This window comes from Notolepis coatsorum, assembly GCF_963971535.1.
Source record: "Notolepis coatsorum genome assembly, chromosome: 1".
Lineage (NCBI taxonomy): Eukaryota > Metazoa > Chordata > Actinopteri > Aulopiformes > Paralepididae > Notolepis > Notolepis coatsorum.
This window is the reverse complement of record NC_140165.1, coordinates 91780025-91793678: the sequence shown is the minus strand read 5'-3', so window position 1 is coordinate 91793678 and position 13654 is coordinate 91780025. Positions and strand designations below refer to the sequence as shown.

Below are 13654 nucleotides of genomic sequence, written 5' to 3'. Positions count from 1 at the left end.
AGGGAGAGAAGGATACACTGAGGGAGAGAAGAGACACTGAGGGAGAGAAGAGACACTGAGGGAGAGAAGAGACACTGAGGGAGAGAAGAGACACTGAGGGAGAGAAGGAGACACTGAGGGAGAGAAGAGACACTGAGGGAGAGAAGAGACACTGAGGGAGAGAAGGAGACACTGAGGGAGAGAAGAGAGACTGAGGGAGAGAAGAGACACTGAGGGAGAGAAGGAGACACTGAGGGAGAGAAGGAGACACTGAGGGAGAGAAGGAGACACTGAGGGAGAGAAGAGACACTGAGGGAGAGAAGAGACACTGAGGGAGAGAAGAGACACTGAGGGAGAGAAGAGACACTGAGGGAGAGAAGAGACACTGAGGGAGAGAAGGAGACACTGAGGGAGAGAAGGAGACACTGAGGGAGAGAAGAGACACTGAGGGAGAGAAGGAGACACTGAGGAGAGAAGAGACACTGAGGGAGAGAAGGAGACACTGAGGAGAGAAGAGAAGAGACACTGAGGGAGAGAAGAGACACTGAGGGAGAGAAGAGACACTGAGGGAGAGAAGGAGACACTGAGGGAGAGAAGAGACACTGAGGGAGAGAAGAGACACTGAGGGAGAGAAGAGACACTGAGGGAGAGAAGAGACACTGAGGGAGAGAAGAGACACTGAGGGAGAGAAGAGACACTGAGGAGAGAAGAGAAGAGACACTGAGGGAGAGAAGGAGACACTGAGGGAGAGAAGAGACACTGAGGAGAGAAGAGACACTGAGGAGAGAAGAGACACTGAGAGAAGAGACACTGAGGAGAGAAGAGACACTGCGAGAGAGAAGAGACACTGAGGGAGAGAAGAGACACTGAGGGAGAGAAGAGACACTGAGGGAGAGAAGAGACACTGAGGGAGAGAAGAGACACTGAGGGAGAGAAGAGACACTGAGGGAGAGAAGAGACACTGAGAGAGAGAAGAGACACTGAGGGAGAGAAGAGACACTGAGGGAGAGAAGGAGACACTGAGGAGAGAAGAGACACTGAGGGAGAGAAGGAGACACTGAGGGAGAGAAGAGACACTGAGGGAGAGAAGGAGACACTGAGGGAGAGAAGAGACACTGAGGGAGAGAAGAGACACTGAGAGAGAGAAGAGACACTGAGGGAGAGAAGAGACACTGAGGGAGAGAAGAGACACTGAGGGAGAGAAGGAGACACTGAGGGAGAGAAGAGACACTGAGGGAGAGAAGAGACACTGAGGGAGAGAAGAGACACTGAGGGAGAGAAGAGACACTGAGGGAGAGAAGAGACACTGAGGGAGAGAAGAGACACTGAGGGAGAGAAGAGACACTGAGGAGAGAAGGAGACACTGAGGGAGAGAAGGAGACACTGAGGGAGAGAAGAGACACTGAGGAGAGAAGGAGACACTGAGGGAGAGAAGAGACACTGAGGAGAGAAGAGACACTGATGGAGAGAAGAGACACTGATGGAGAGAAGAGAAGAGACACTGAGGGAGAGAAGAGACACTGAGGGAGAGAAGAGACACTGAGGGAGAGAAGGAGACACTGAGGGAGAGAAGGAGACACTGAGGGAGAGAAGAGACACTGAGGGAGAGAAGAGAAGAGACACTGAGGGAGAGAAGAGACACTGAGGGAGAGAAGGAGACACTGAGGGAGAGAAGAGCCACTGAGGGAGAGAAGAGCCACTGAGGGAGAGAAGAGACACTGAGGGAGAGAAGAGACACTGAGGGAGAGAAGAGACACTGAGGGAGAGAAGAGACACTGAGGGAGAGAAGAGACACTGAGGAGAGAAGAGACACTGAGGGAGAGAAGAGACACTGAGGAGAGAAGGAGACACTGAGGGAGAGAAGAGACACTGAGGAGAGAAGAGACACTGATGGAGAGAAGAGACACTGATGGAGAGAAGAGACACTGAGGGAGAGAAGAGACACTGAGGGAGAGAAGAGACACTGAGGGAGAGAAGAGACACTGAGGGAGAGAAGGAGACACTGAGGGAGAGAAGGAGACACTGAGGGAGAGAAGAGACACTGAGGGAGAGAAGAGACACTGAGGAGAGAAGAGACACTGAGAGAAGAGACACTGAGGGAGAGAAGAGACACTGAGAGAGAGAAGAGACACTGAGGGAGAGAAGAGACACTGAGGGAGAGAAGAGACACTGAGTGAGAGAAGAGACACTGAGGGAGAGAAGAGACACTGAGGGAGAGAAGAGAGACTGAGGGAGAGAAGAGACACTGAGGGAGAGAAGGAGACACTGAGGGAGAGAAGGAGACACTGAGGGAGAGAAGAGACACTGAGGGAGAGAAGGAGACACTGAGGGAGAGAAGAGACACTGAGGAGAGAAGAGACACTGAGGAGAGAAGGAGACACTGAGGGAGAGAAGAGACACTGAGGGAGAGAAGAGACACTGAGGAGAGAAGGAGACACTGAGGGAGAGAAGAGACACTGAGGGAGAGAAGAGACACTGAGGGAGAGAAGAGACACTGAGGGAGAGAAGAGACACTGAGGAGAGAAGAGACACTGAGGAGAGAAGAGACACTGAGGGAGAGAAGAGACACTGAGGGAGAGAAGAGACACTGAGGGAGAGAAGAGACACTGAGGGAGAGAAGAGACACTGAGGGAGAGAAGAGACACTGAGGGAGAGAAGAGACACTGAGGGAGAGAAGAGAAGAGACACTGAGGGAGAGAAGAGACACTGAGGGAGAGAAGAGAAGAGACACTGAGGGAGAGAAGAGACACTGAGGGAGAGAAGAGACACTGAGGGAGAGAAGGAGACACTGATGGAGAGAAGAGACACTGAGGGAGAGAAGAGACACTGAGGGAGAGAAGAGACACTGAGGGAGAGAAGAGACACTGAGGGAGAGAAGAGACACTGAGGGAGAGAAGAGACACTGAGGGAGAGAAGAGAAGAGACACTGAGGGAGAGAAGAGACACTGAGGGAGAGAAGAGACACTGAGGGAGAGAAGAGAAGAGACACTGAGGGAGAGAAGGAGACACTGATGGAGAGAAGAGACACTGAGGGAGAGAAGAGACACTGAGGGAGAGAAGGAGACACTGAGGGAGAGAAGAGACACTGAGGGAGAGAAGAGACACTGAGGGAGAAGAGACACTGAGGGAGAGAAGAGAAGAGACACTGAGGGAGAGAAGGAGACACTGATGGAGAGAAGAGACACTGAGGGAGAGAAGAGACACTGAGGGAGAGAAGGAGATACTGAGGGAGAGAAGAGACACTGAGGGAGAGAAGGAGACACTGAGGGAGAGAAGAGACACTGAGGGAGAGAAGAGACACTGAGGGAGAGAAGAGACACTGAGGGAGAGAAGAGACACTGAGGGAGAGAAGAGACACTGAGGGAGAGAAGAGACACTGAGGGAGAGAAGGAGACACTGAGGGAGAGAAGAGACACTGAGGGAGAGAAGAGACACTGAGGGAGAGAAGAGACACTGAGGGAGAGAAGAGACACTGAGGGAGAGAAGGAGACACTGAGGGAGAGAAGGAGACACTGAGGGAGAGAAGAGAAGAGACACTGAGGGAGAGAAGAAGGAGACACTGAGGGAGAGAAGAGACACTGAGGGAGAGAAGAGACACTGAGGGAGAGAAGGAGACACTGAGGGAGAGAAGAGACACTGAGGGAGAGAAGGAGACACTGAGGGAGAGAAGGAGACACTGAGGGAGAGAAGGAGACACTGAGTGAGAGAAGGAGACACTGAGGGAGAGAAGAAGGAGACACTGAGGGAGAGAAGAAGGAGACACTGAGGGAGAGAAGAGACACTGAGGGAGAGAAGGAGACTGAGGGGGAGAAGAAGGAGACTGAGGGAGAGAAGTAGACGTTTAGGGAGAGAAGGAGACCGTTTAAGCCCAATTTCGGTTGTATCAGGCAAAGTATTTGATCGTTTGCACCTTTCATCCACACGGAACTGCGTTCTGGCAGCCTGAAGACGCTACTTTCTGAGACCGGCTTCTAGAGTGCGCAATTCTGAAGACGCCCCCCTTGCGTCACCATCTTTACAAGCTAAACGCGTCTTCTCCTGAACCGATGACGCGATAGCCCAGCTCTCCCTTACCACGCATGCGCAAACTCTCAGCCAACATCACAACCACCGTAGACAACAGATTGACATCTCCCTTACAGTGTTACAGAAGCTATTGAGCTTGATCAGGCTTTTACAGCTAAATGTACTTTTTCTGAAAACCCAAGTAGTAGCCAAGCACATACTGTTTCATAGCATACGCCTTCAGTTGATCATGACAAATCCTCTCTTACCTTGACGATTAAAAAGCCTTCATCATTTAGTAAATAGTATCCCCATGGCTGGTGTTGAGCTGTAGCCAGCGAGCTAGCATTGATGCTATGCTATCAACATTAACTAAATAGCTAACCAACTAAATACAATAGACAGTGGTATCCTGAGGTAACGTTAAATACAGACGTTTGCTAGTCGAAAGGACTGGACACACAGGGACAAGTTAAACATCAATCAATTAATTTAATACAACACAGGTAGTTTGAGCTGCCTCCGACCGCACCGCGGGGCTATTATATCATATACGGCTTTGAGCTCTCTCTCTCTCTCCTGCCGATTAAAACACACGTTTACATTGCCAAAGCCAAACAAAACAATCAAACAAGAGAAATCAAAAGAAATCAGTACATTACAGAAGGAATTTCTTGTATGATTGACAGTCTTTATGGTGGTTGTATTCTGTTGGATGTCCTTTTCTTGTCACAGCAGCTCACAAATCTTGCTGCTGTGTTTGCACATTGTTGTATTTCTACCAGTAGGTATGGGAGTTTTGAGTTATTTTCCATGTTTTCAAAGTCTCTTTGGGTGTTTGCAATCTCTCTCTCTCTCTCTCTCTCTCTCCCTCTCTCTCTCTCTCTCTCCTCCTCTCCTCTCCTCTCCTCTCCTCTCCTCTCCTCTCCTCTCCTCTCTCTCTCTCTCTCTCTCTCTCTCTCTCTCTCTCTCTCTCTCTCTCTCTCTCTCTCTCTCTCTCTCTCTCTCTCTCTCTCTCTCTCTCTCTCTCTCTCTCTCTCTCTCTCTCTCTCTCTCTCTCTCTCTCTCTCTCTCTCTCTCTCTCTCCTCTCTCTCTCTCTCCTCTCTCTCTCTCTCTCTCTCTCTCTCTCTCTCTCTCTCTCTCTCTCTCTCTCTCTCTCTCTCTCTCTCTCTCTCTCTCTCTCTCTCTCTCTCTCTCTCTCTCTCTCTCTCTCTCTCTCTCTCTCTCTCTCTCTCTCTCTCTCTCTCTCTCTCTCTCTCTCTCTCTCTCTCTCTCTCTCTCTCTCTCTCTCTCTCTCTCTCTCTCTCTCTCTCTCTCTCTCTCTCTCTCTCTCTCTCTCTCTCTCTCTCTCTCTCTCTCTCTCTCTCTCTCTCTCTCTCTCTCTCTCTCTCTCTCTCTCTCTCCTCTCTCTCTCTCTCAGGGTCAAGACAAGCTCAGTAAATCCATTAGTCTGACCACAGTTATCTCTCCCGTCTTCACTGAGGTAAACACACACACACACACACACACACAGAGCCACACTAAGTAATAACAACTACATGCCCTTAGCCTAACCTTTACCCAACCCTTACCCTAAAATAACTCCCTTACCCTAAAATAACTCCCTTACCCTAAAATAACCCCCTTACCTTGTGACAAAATGGCATCCAATGTAATAAAAAAAGTCAACCAACGAACTCGATTCTTGTACCGGATCTCCTCTCTGGTAAACAAGAATACCCTGAAGACTCTGGCAGGAGCACTCATTCAGGGGTACTACGACTATGCTTGCACCTCATGGTACCAAAGCACCTCAAAGGCGCTAAAAACAAAATTACAAACATCTCAAAACAAACTGGTCAGACTACTGCTTGACCTTACTCCTAGAACCCACCTCACCCCTGCCCACTTTGACAACCTAGGATGGCTTAGAGTAGATGACAGAGTACAGCAACTTGCAATGGGCCTGGTCTACAAGATACACTACACGACCAAGGTACCCATGTACATGGCAAAATACTTCCCAAAGGTCAGTGAATACCACGATCACAACACCAGAGGGAGCTCCACAAATCATGTTAAACCAGATTCGGCTCAAATAAGGGACTAAACACGTTTAGCAATTATGCCACATCAATGTGGAACGCCCTACCCAAAGCTGTAAAGGAATGTGGATCACTACCCACTTTCAAAACCTCTCTCAAGAGACACCTACGGGAGACTGCAATTCAACACTGGCCCCTGTAAATATCCTAACCCAACCCCCTCCAATGTACAGTCATTTACCTAGTATGGTTTTGTCAATAGTCCAATGTACAATTTTGTTTGTTTGTACAGAGTCTCCCCCCCCTCAATGTACAGTTTTGCTTGTTTATACAGTGTGCCCCCCCCCCCCCCCCCCCAACCACCTCCAATGTAAATTACCCAGTATGGTTGTCAATATCCCAGTGTACCCAACCCCCCCCACCCAACCTCCTCCAATGTACAGTTTCTACGTCAAATGTATATACTCCCTTTTCTTGACTCCTTCTGTATCACAAACAGTACTGTATTTGCAAATCTGGTATGTCATAAATGTATAGATGTAGCAGTACTGACTATCTGTATGTCATGTATGTCATATATGTCCTGATGAATTGAAAATGGGGGACCCTGGTGGAAACAAGACGAAAGTCTTTCTCTGGTCTGCATCCCCTTAACAATTGTGTGTATTGAGCTGTACTGTATTGTACCCATTCTGCAATCTGTTAATAAAGTTTTCAATCAATCAATCAATTCAATCAATCAATCAAGGTCCAGCCACAACATTTGTTCCCCACAAGGGTAGTAAAGCAAGGTCACACACACACACATTACAGCAGGGTTCCCAATAGGCGGCCCATGGGCCACATCAGGCCCACGAGGCATTTTAATTTGGCCCGGCAAAGTTATATTATTTAAAAAACTAAAATGATTTAAATAGTATGTACGCTTCTCCTGTGACGATAGCGGCCGCTTTTATTATATTTTATTAAATTTGTAGCATAGAAAACCTTTATTATGAAACAGGAAGGACAGGAGGGACACTTCAGAGGTGCTGGAAGCGCAACACCGTGACAGTTTGTGAATTCTGGTCCAATATCGCGTCCGAGTCCAAAGAACATCAAAAGGCTGGCCATGTTCTTCCTGGCCATGTTTGGATCGACCTGCGAGTCCGGCTTCTCCACAATGAACGTAATCAAAAGTCAACAAAGAAACATCATTAGGATCAACAAAGAAACATCATTAGGAAGGAACACCTCCACCACTGCCTCCGCCACAACATCATATCAGTCCAACTTTAAAAAACGTGCATTTGAGCGGAGATGTACTTTTTGCATTGATACACTCTGATTTCCATCCCATGGTTCTGCTTGATCCAAATATTAATATTTACTTTTTAAAAGAGCATTTTGGTTGTTAGACTTGTTTGACGTTTTCAAAGGTGAAATGTATGCTATTGTTACGTTCGCATCTAGTTTCCATTCCGTTAATAGCCTGTTTTTATTTGCGTTAAACAAACTAGTGATGCGCTTCTCTGCCATGGACAATTAAATGTTTTATTTCATGAAAGTCTAGGCCTCCGTTAAAGTGTTTCCAGCAGTAGGCTATAATAGGACTTGCATTTCATTCAACTGAAAGGAATTCCATGCAACTGAAATGACAAGCTGTTCAAAATAAACTCTGTCTTCTCACGTAGCCTATGTCTGCATTTTGAATGAGGGAGGGGTGAGGGGGTCGGGGCTGTCCCGCCAAGTCATTTGAATCCTAGAAAGTGGACCTGCAATTGGGAACCCCTGCATTACAGTATGCACACAAACATATATTACAGTATACACACACACACACACAGACACACACACAACACACACACACCACACACACACACACACACACACACACACACACACACAACACACACATATTACAGTATACACACACACCACACAAACATTTTGGTATGCACAAATATGCAAACAAAGACACAGTCACTCTTCATCTTTTGTCCTCTTCTTGTGCAGTTGAAACAGCAGCATAAGGACCAATCAGAGCAGAGACTGGCTATCGAGGAGCTGGAGCGCAACATCCGATTGGCTGAGGACAGTTGCCCGGGCATCACTGATAGGATGGTCAATCACATCAGAGAAAGGATAAAAATATGCTTATTTTCTTTTTCTCTCTCTCTCTATAGTATTGTTTTTCAACCAACTGAAAATCCTTTTTTATTATGACATTTACATTTAGTCATTTAGTTGACACTTCTATCCAAAGCGTCTTACAAGTTCTGTACTACAAGTCAGCAGGAATGTAGAACTCTGGCAGTAACAAGGGTAAGTAACATTGTTCGTCAAACACTGTCGAACTTGAGTGCATAGTGGTATAAACACATCAGCATAATAGGTAATAATATAGTCATATAAATTGAAGAGGTGTATTTTTAGTCGACGGCAGAAAACCGGGTGGGTTTTGGCTGAACTGACTGGTGGGAAGTTCCTTCCACCATTGTGGAGTGAGGACCGAGGCGACTTCTCATTGATGACCCTCCCGGGGCTCAGATAGGAGTGGGTCTGAGGCGGCCAGAAGATGCAGAGCGTAGGGGTCTTGAGGGTGTGTAGTTAGAGACCATTGCCCGGAGGTAGGCGGGAGCGGTTCCCCTCACCGCACGGTATGCTAGGTCGAGGGCCTTGAAGCGGATTGGTGCAGAGATGGGGAGCCAGTGCAGGTCCCTGAGAAGTGGGTTGACGTTGGCTGACTTTGGTAGATTGGAGATCAGGCAGGCCGCTGCGTTCTGGATGAGTTGAAGTGGCTCGGTGGCGGCGGGCCGGTAAACCAGCAAGCTGTGCAGTGGTCGAACGTTTGACCCAGTCATTGTGTATTAACCCTTTCACTACCGCACTACAGAAGGTTAACCTCTCACTACCACACTACAGACGGTTAACCGTCTGTAGTGTGGTAGTGAAATGGTTAACCTTCTGTAGTGTGCTTGTGAAAGGATTAACCCTTTGTCGTTGTTTCTGTATTGTCTCGGTGAACCCTTTGGTAGTGTGGTAGTGAAAGGGTTAAATGTTTTTCCTCTCTCCATTTCTCCTCCATCTCTACTTCCATCCATCCATTTCTCCCGCTCTTATCTCCTCACCAGATTCTCAACAAATTGAAGACGGGAAGGTTTCAAAAGGAAGGAAGGACGGACTGAGAGAAAAGAGACTGTGTCTCTGTGATGTCATACTGTGTCTCTGTGATGTCATTCTGTGTCTCTGTGGTGTCATACTGTGTCTTTGTGATGTCATACTGTGTCTCTGTGATGTCATCCAGAAGACTGATGGATGATGGGGGAAAAAGAGAGGAGTTTTGCTGTGCGATGTCTCCTCGCAGCACACACACACACACACACACACACACACACACACACACACACACTACATCTACATGTACACTATACCTGTGTTCTCCCTATATTTATTCTACAGTGGTAGGCAGGGACCACGGGGGCGTCATGCAAGCCAAACTAGCTTTATCTCAACCTATATCAGCCTCTCTCGCTCTCTTGCTCTCTCTCTCTCTCGCTCTCTCTCTCTCTCTCTCGCGCGCTCTTGCATACTTTCACATAAAAAGACTATATCCACAATGTGACTAATTTAGAGACTGAAGATGGATGATAAAGCCACAGATGAAAGGTACCCGACAACATGGTAACAGCTGTATTTTCAAACACAATGCATAGGAAGCAGCACGAGTACAGATGAGACTGTGATGACATCACACAGCAGTCTGCGCCACTGCCAATCAAATCTCAATAGGAACTTGTTTCCCAAGTGTACAGCCTCCTGTAACTACACTTACACACACTATATAACTACACTTACACACACTATATAACTACACTTACACACACTATATAACTACATTTACACACACTATATAACTACACTTACACACACTATATAACTACACTTACACACACACTATATAACTACATACACGCACTATATAACTAGAGAGGGAGTGGGGGGTCAATAATAGCCAAGTGTAGGATTTTCAAGCCTACCTCAACACCTGCAGGAGAGCCAAAGGAACCCCTAACTCTCTCCATCCAATAGTAATAAAAAACAATAATAATAAAGGAACCCCTAACTCTCTCCATCCAATAGTAATAAAAACAATAATAATAAAGGAACCCCTAGCTCTCCATCCAATAGTATAAAACAATAATAAAGGAACCCCTAGCTCTCTCCATCCAATAGTAATAAAAACAATAATAATAATAAAGGAACCCCTAACTCTCCATCCAATAGTAATAAAAACAATAATAATAAATGCACATGCCCCCCCAGCTTGAATGGTCATGACGCCCCCCCCCCCCCCCCCCCCCCCCCACAGCCAGAACACTGCGACCCACGAGTAGATCTAGACAATCACTATGAGAAAAACGTGATATTTTATTACACATTGCATTTTAAACCAATTTTCCACAAAGGCCAAATAATGACAGGTACAATGTTTAGAATTAGAGGTTTTTAGTTTAGCACTGCAACCCGAGTTAAAAATGAACACGGGAAGGAATGTGGAACTACGATGGAGTCTCCCGCCACTGCTGCACAATGATTACATGGGAAACACTGAAACTGTTCATATTATTGTGTCATGAGTTGCCTTGACTTGTAGATGTCTTCATATTTTGTTCAGTAGCACTTGATACAGATTATTCTATATTATGCCAATATTCCACACATTTGTATTGTTCTTATTGGTAACCCTGTACATTTGAGCTCCTTGATGTCTATAATTACATTGTATTTAGACTGGTAAATATATATATATATATATATACGTGTGTGTGTGTGTGTGTTTGTTTGTGTGTGTGTGTGTGTGTGTGTCTGTGTGTGTGTGTATATACACACACACACACACACACACACACATACATACTTTTCGGCTATGGGCTCCCAAGTTCTTCCAAATTTCTTCTGCAGAAATGGTGAATGTGTCTTGTGAATTCTTGGTTCCACAGCCATTAGTTGCAGGTGGATAAAACAACTTTTTAGGCAACATTACCCAAGGAGTTGCATCAGCATTGTCTCTTTAATCACATAGGAAACCTCTATCGCTGGGATACATTGGGATATATTCATCACAAAAGGCAGCTTGTGTTGCTAGGAAACCTATATTCCGCACCCTGTGGGCCGCCCGTCAGAGCTGCCTAGGAAATTGTCCAAAAGTCTCGCCAGGCTTGAAATTCATTTCTGCTTCGTCTCCCGACTGTTTTGACAACCGTTGCTCAACAGAAATGACCCATATTTAACGTTTCTTCATTGTCACACACCTCCAGAGTTCTGTTCAGATGCGGACGGCGTCCTAGGTTGTTGCACAGTGTGATGGGATGCCTGGAGGGCCATGCTTGTGGTTTCAGCTGCAGCTAACATCTTTATACATGGAGGGGACGGAGATGTTGAGGCTGATGTAAATAAAACCTTGGCATCCTGTCGCCGCGAGATGAGACAAACCTTCACCAAAGCGTACTTGACATTATGCAACATTTCTTTATTTCTGCCGAGCAACCAAAGTGTTGAGTGACGAAGCTGAACTGTACCTTTCTGGAGCCATAACCAAGTCTACTGATCTGACCTGTAGGTTTAAAGTCCAGGTCAAGCGGATGATAAAACAACAGCTGTATGAAGCTTCGGCATAATATTATTGTTGTATAATTTTACACTGTAATTATGGAAAAGGGAGCTTTAATCTATAGTGTTGCTGTAGTTTTCTACCAAAGACACACTGTAGGTTTTGATCATTGTATATTTTCATGTTTTATATATATATATATATATATATATATATATATATATATATATATACACACACACACACACACGAGGGATACAAAAACCTTTTTTTGGGAGATGTAAAATGAAAACCTTTTAAGATTTTAAAGCAAATTCTTTTTTAGGGGCTTTTAGAGTTTTATGAATAAATATTTAAGTTTGATTGAATTACTTGTGTTCGTTGAATCATTTGCAGTGAATATACTCCAGACTCAGTTGACGGGTGAATGTTTGCTACAGCAGAACTGTGACCTTCATACATCATGTATTGACAAAAGATCAATTCACTTACATAACGTTTACACAAACAATTCTGTTTACAGTTCAGTACAGCAGCAGTGGAAATCCAGAATTTACATGATTCTATTCCAATGATCTGTGACAGTGAAGTCGATATCATAGACACCGTTGAGATCTGAGCCTCAAATCTGAGGTTATCAAGTGACACTTTTTTGGAATTGGTCCATTGACAATTAATTGGTGACTAAATGTGTGTGGGCTCAATTTTCATTGGAGCTATTGCATCCCAATCACTTTTATTTAAATGTAGGTACTTATAGCTCTTAATCAGAAAATGTACCCAGATGATATCCAAGTAAAACCACCATGGGTCTCTGGTGTTATGTTTAACCCTTTCACTGCGACAATACACAGAGGGTTAAACCCTTTCACTGCCACGCGACAGCCGGTTAACCCTTTCACTGCCGCACGACAGAAGGTTAACCCTTTACTATCACACAACCGACGGCGACCGTCGGTTGTGTGATAGTAAAGGGTTAACCTTCTGTCGTGTGGCAGCGAAAGGGTTAAGGAGAGAGACCTGTTCATATTCACAGGCCTGTACATTATTATAGAATTAACATGGATTCTATTTTGGGGTGGATAGTCCCATTAACAATAATCACTTGTGGTAACAGTTACTCATCAACACTCAAACATGTCCTGTATTTCATATCCACATACGACTACTCGTAATACTCACAGAAGTGACCTCACAGAGGAGAGCTTGACCCCACTGACTTTGCATTAGTTGGTGGCTAACTAAGCAGAGCTGAGGGTATCCTGTATGAAGAACAGCCTAGATTGTGCAGGAGAAGGACTCTACCTGTCGACGGAGATGGGGACATGAAAGACGGAGATATGAGAGATTGAGACGAGAGGCATGCAAATGGTTTGAAACTTGACTTGGACATGAAATTACTTGTGAACATCTGCCAAATGACGGCATTATGTGTAAGTAGGAAATAGGGCTAGGGTTTAGAAAAGGTTAACTATACCTTTAAGCCCAAGAATCATGTGAGGGGGGAAGGGGGGGGCTTTAGACTGTTTTTTTTGTGCCTACCTCTCCCATTGCTGGTCTTTCAAGCTTCCCTATATGATCATGATGACGTCCCCTGGGGTTTAAAACCAGGAAAGAGATATGGACTGACGGACCGGTTCCACGAGGACGTCTCACAACAACGCCACCCGTTCCCCCGCTACCTTCAATGGCAGTTCTTCTGCCTCATCAACGCTAAGGCTGTCTACTTCCAATCCGACTACGCTACAGCGGAACCAGCTCAACAACTTGGCTTGGGATCCTTGTTTACTTCATCTCTCCCAAGCTAAGTACAGTTCTTCTTTCAGCTATATGTTGGTATTGGACATTGAACTGTGAATAAGGTACCCATGTACATGTCAAAATACTTCCCAAAGGTCAGTGAATACCACGACCACAACACCAGAGGGAGCTCCACAAATCATGTTAAACCCAGATTCGGCTCAAACAAGGGACTAAACACGTTTCGCAATTATGCCACATCAATGTGGAATGCCCTACCCAAAGCTGTAAAGGAATGTGAATCACTACCCA

The 13654-nt window shown here is 45.7% G+C and overlaps 1 protein-coding gene across 1 annotated transcript in view; it reads left to right on the top strand.

The window, feature by feature from the left end:
• stk26 (serine/threonine protein kinase 26) overlaps positions 1 to 11970 on the top strand; it is a 128467-nt gene extending 116497 nt beyond the window's left edge. The window contains exons 10-12 of the mRNA XM_084326496.1: positions 5406 to 5468; positions 8005 to 8132; positions 9123 to 11970. Coding sequence (XP_084182622.1) covers positions 5406 to 5468; positions 8005 to 8132; positions 9123 to 9138 — 207 coding nt within the window. The 3' untranslated portion in view covers positions 9139 to 11970. The remainder of the gene's footprint in view (positions 1 to 5405; positions 5469 to 8004; positions 8133 to 9122) is intronic.
• The last annotated feature ends 1684 nt before the right edge of the window (positions 11971 to 13654 follow it).